Raw genomic sequence first — 3,546 nt, 5'->3', positions numbered from 1 at the left:
TAGCATGCAGTAATCGTAGACTGTGCAGTAAGAAGCCAGGAGGAAAGTAGAGGCAGCCGCTATGACAAGACGACTGGGATTGGTTATCTCTTTCAGTCAATTAGAATAATAAAAAATAGAGGAAATATAAGCGTTAGAAATGTCAAGTGTGGCGTGTGGTGTGAGAAAGGGTCACACAATAACTGTCACACTCAAAGCGTGATGCTTGGCAGCTTTCTAGTATATACTGTATGTATGTGACAAACAAACCTCATGTATCCTTGACTGTCAGGCTTTTTTCCTTTCATCTTGCAGCCACGGCAACTGTTCACGTTTGTTGGTGATAGTTTTTACTTATTTGAAATTGTAAGACTAAGGCTTTCATCTTTTTTTAGGCTTTCATCTTTTTTCAGGCTTTCATCTTTTTTCATCTTAAAAGCAGGAGTTGCTCTGTACTAAACTAGCAGTTGCATATAGTCGTGTCTCAGCCATCTGTGTGTGTTTTTCTCTCAGATACATTGAGGCAGAGTTTACTGGTCTTTTTGTTGGGTTTTTTACCTTGTGTTCGGATAAAAAAAGAAGTCCCTCTTTCACGGATTGACCGACAGAGCCGAGTTGTCTTTGAAAGACAACACGATCTAAGGAACATGGCGGACAGTGTACACCACTACAACGAACATGATGACAGAACTGCACCCCAGCATTTTTCAAACCGCAGAGGCCGATGCTTCCACAAAGGACTGTCGTCACGCAGAGACCGGCAGTGGAGGAACCACCTCGCTAGATTTGGAGGACCTGGACCGTGGTCCAGCCTTTACGACATTGATGGAGATGTGACCATGACCGACAGCTTTCAGGACAGCAGTTCTCAGCACAGATACAATCCTTATGGAAGAGTATTTCGGAGAGGAGACGGCCGTATCGACAGAGGTCGGCAGCGAGGCAAAGGTGGAGGTGGTGGCAGAAAAAGGCGCTCTGTTCTGAAGCCTGAACAATTGGAGCATCTAAAGCAATGTATGGCGAAACGTTTTGATGGCTCTCACCAAGCTTTGGATCTAAACAACATTTATACAGACCCAGACTTGGTGTCCCAAAAAATCAAAGTAATTTTAAACAGAAAAACAAGCATGGAGGCCATCATAAAGATCATAGAAGAACACGTTCCTGAGTTGACATGCTTGAACCTCAGTAACAACCGCATCCAAAGACTGGATGAACTCAGCAAGCTTGTAACCAAAGTGCCTCATCTGAAGACCCTGAACCTTTCACACAACAAACTGAAAAGCGAACGTGAGCTGGACAAGTTGAAGGGGCTGAAACTGGAAGAGCTGTGGCTGGTCAGAAACCCTTTTTGTGCCCTTTTCAAGGACCAGTCTTCATTCATCAGTGCTGTGCGCCAGAGGTTTCCCCAGCTTCTGAAGTTGAATGGAAATGACCTCCCCCCACCCATTGGCTTTGATGTAGAAACCCCCACCACTATCCCGTCTTGCAAGGGCAGCTGCTTTGGCTCTGATTTCATCACAGTTCCAGCAAGGAACTGTGGTTTGTGCATCGTCAATGACCAACTCTTCAATAGGAAGGCTACAACAGAGCAGATACGCAGCACTTTTGTGGCACCTGCCCCGACCCCTTCCTCCAGCCCAGTGCCCACCCTCACTACCCCCCAGCAGGAGATGCTCACTGCCTTCTCCCTGATGTGTCTGCAGGACAACTAGTGGGACTCCAACAGAGCAGCACAGATCTTCACTCAATTAAAGACGGAGGGAAAAATCCCAGACGTGGCTTTTCTAAAATAAAAAGTTGAAGAAAAAAAAATTCTTTTCAATTTTGTGTTGATTAAAATCAAAGTTGACTCATGTTAATCGTTTTATATATAATAAAACCACAGTTATTGAAAAAAAGGATTAATCAATAAATACTAATAATTATGATTATTATTATTGATAATAATAATAATAATAATAATAATAATAATAATAATAATAATAATAATAATAATAATAATAATAATAATTATTATTATTATTATTATTATTATTATTATTATTATTAATTGTTATTTATTATTATTATTATTATTATTATTGAGGGAAAACCTTAGAAGTGATAAACGCATGCTAACATATAGGAGTAGGTTCCATGGAAGTGATAGTGTTAATCTTGCCAAAAGTGTAATAGAAGATTTTTGGGAATATCATTATTTTAAAGGCAATGAATTTGGTTGGGAAATATAAGAAAAAGTAAAAGAATATAATATTGAAAATGTACTTATTAACTCTCCTACTCCTATTAGTAATATACCATTTGGATGTTTACATACGTTGAGATTTTAATTTAATTTAACTAAAAAGAGAAAGAGGAAAGGTATATTTGGTAGGTCAGTATATAAAAAGGAAATATTTACAATTGTATAGATATTTAAACAGATGGAGCCAAAGATGAAGAGGATAGGATAGGTATATGTATATCATCAGTAAATGGTGTGCCACAGGGTTCAATTTTAGGGCCAAAACTGTTCATTTTATACATAAACGACATTTTCAAAGTCTCAAATAGCCTCAAACTAACGTTGTTTACAGACGACACAACCATCCTATGCTCAGTTAAAGACATTAAAACCTTAATAGATTCAACAAATGAAGAATTATCAAAAATCCAGACATGGTTAGATGTAAATAAACTTGCCCTAAACGTCAGCAAAACAAAATTCATCAATTTCGGAAAGAAAAAAATAATAGGAGAAATAAGACTGAAACTAAACATGGAAATAATAGAACAAGTAAAAGAATATAGGGTACTAGGAGTGTGGATGGACGACAAGCTGACCTGGAAAAAACATATACAAATAGTTTAAAACAAGGTTGCCAAAAGCAGTTACATCCTCAGAATCAGAATCAGAATCATAAATGTTTTAATGGCCATGTACAGTTTTAAGGACAGTACAAGGAATTTGTCTTGGTAGTTGGTGGACAAAACAAAAAACCAAAAACCAAAAAAAAACAAAGAACAACCCAGCAACAAAAATAATAATAATGATAAATATAAAGGATGATGGATAAATAAAGGATAGATAGAGAATAAAGGATAAATAGGATAAATATAAATATATATATATATATATATATATATATATATATATACAGTGCAGCAGATAATATCATCATAGAGGTGGTGATCAGGTGGGGGGGGTTCAGTGGGTGACTTGGGGTGTGTTCATGTGGATGGTGGCAGAGGGAAAGAAGCTGTTTTTATGTCTGGAGGTTCTGGTCCTGATGGACCGACACCTTCTTCCAGGGAGAGATTGAAACAGTTTATGACCGGGGTGGGAGGGGTCGGCCACAATCTTTCCTGCACGCCTCAAAATCCTGGAGGCGTACAGGTCCTGGAGGGAGGGCAGATTGCAGCCGATGACCTTCTCTGCAGAGTGGATGATACGCTGCAGTCTGGCCTTGACCTTGGCCGTAGCTGCAGCGTACCAGATGGTGATGGAGGAGCAGAGGATGGACTGGATGATGGAGCTGTAGAAGTTCACCATCATCTTTGTTGGCAGACTGAACTTCTTCAGCT

General features: G+C 39.0%; 1 protein-coding gene across 1 annotated transcript; it reads left to right on the top strand.

Annotated features, from left to right (window-relative positions):
- The first annotated feature begins 461 nt into the window (after positions 1-461).
- On the top strand, positions 462-1,694 carry LOC114473702 (nuclear RNA export factor 1-like). Its single transcript, XM_028463471.1, has one exon. It carries the CDS (start codon positions 627-629, stop codon positions 1,692-1,694), a length of 1,068 nt encoding a protein of 355 aa, XP_028319272.1. The 5' UTR covers positions 462-626.
- The last annotated feature ends 1,852 nt before the right edge of the window (positions 1,695-3,546 follow it).

This window comes from Gouania willdenowi, chromosome 12 (genome assembly GCF_900634775.1).
Source record: "Gouania willdenowi chromosome 12, fGouWil2.1, whole genome shotgun sequence".
Classification (NCBI taxonomy): domain Eukaryota; kingdom Metazoa; phylum Chordata; class Actinopteri; order Blenniiformes; family Gobiesocidae; genus Gouania; species Gouania willdenowi.
This window is presented reverse-complemented; position numbering and strand designations above follow the sequence as displayed.

Bases quoted from the DNA above. Each gene is read 5' to 3' on its own strand.
- LOC114473702 (XM_028463471.1), top strand. From the start codon at position 627: ATGGCGGACAGTGTACACCACTACAACGAACATGATGACAGAACTGCA.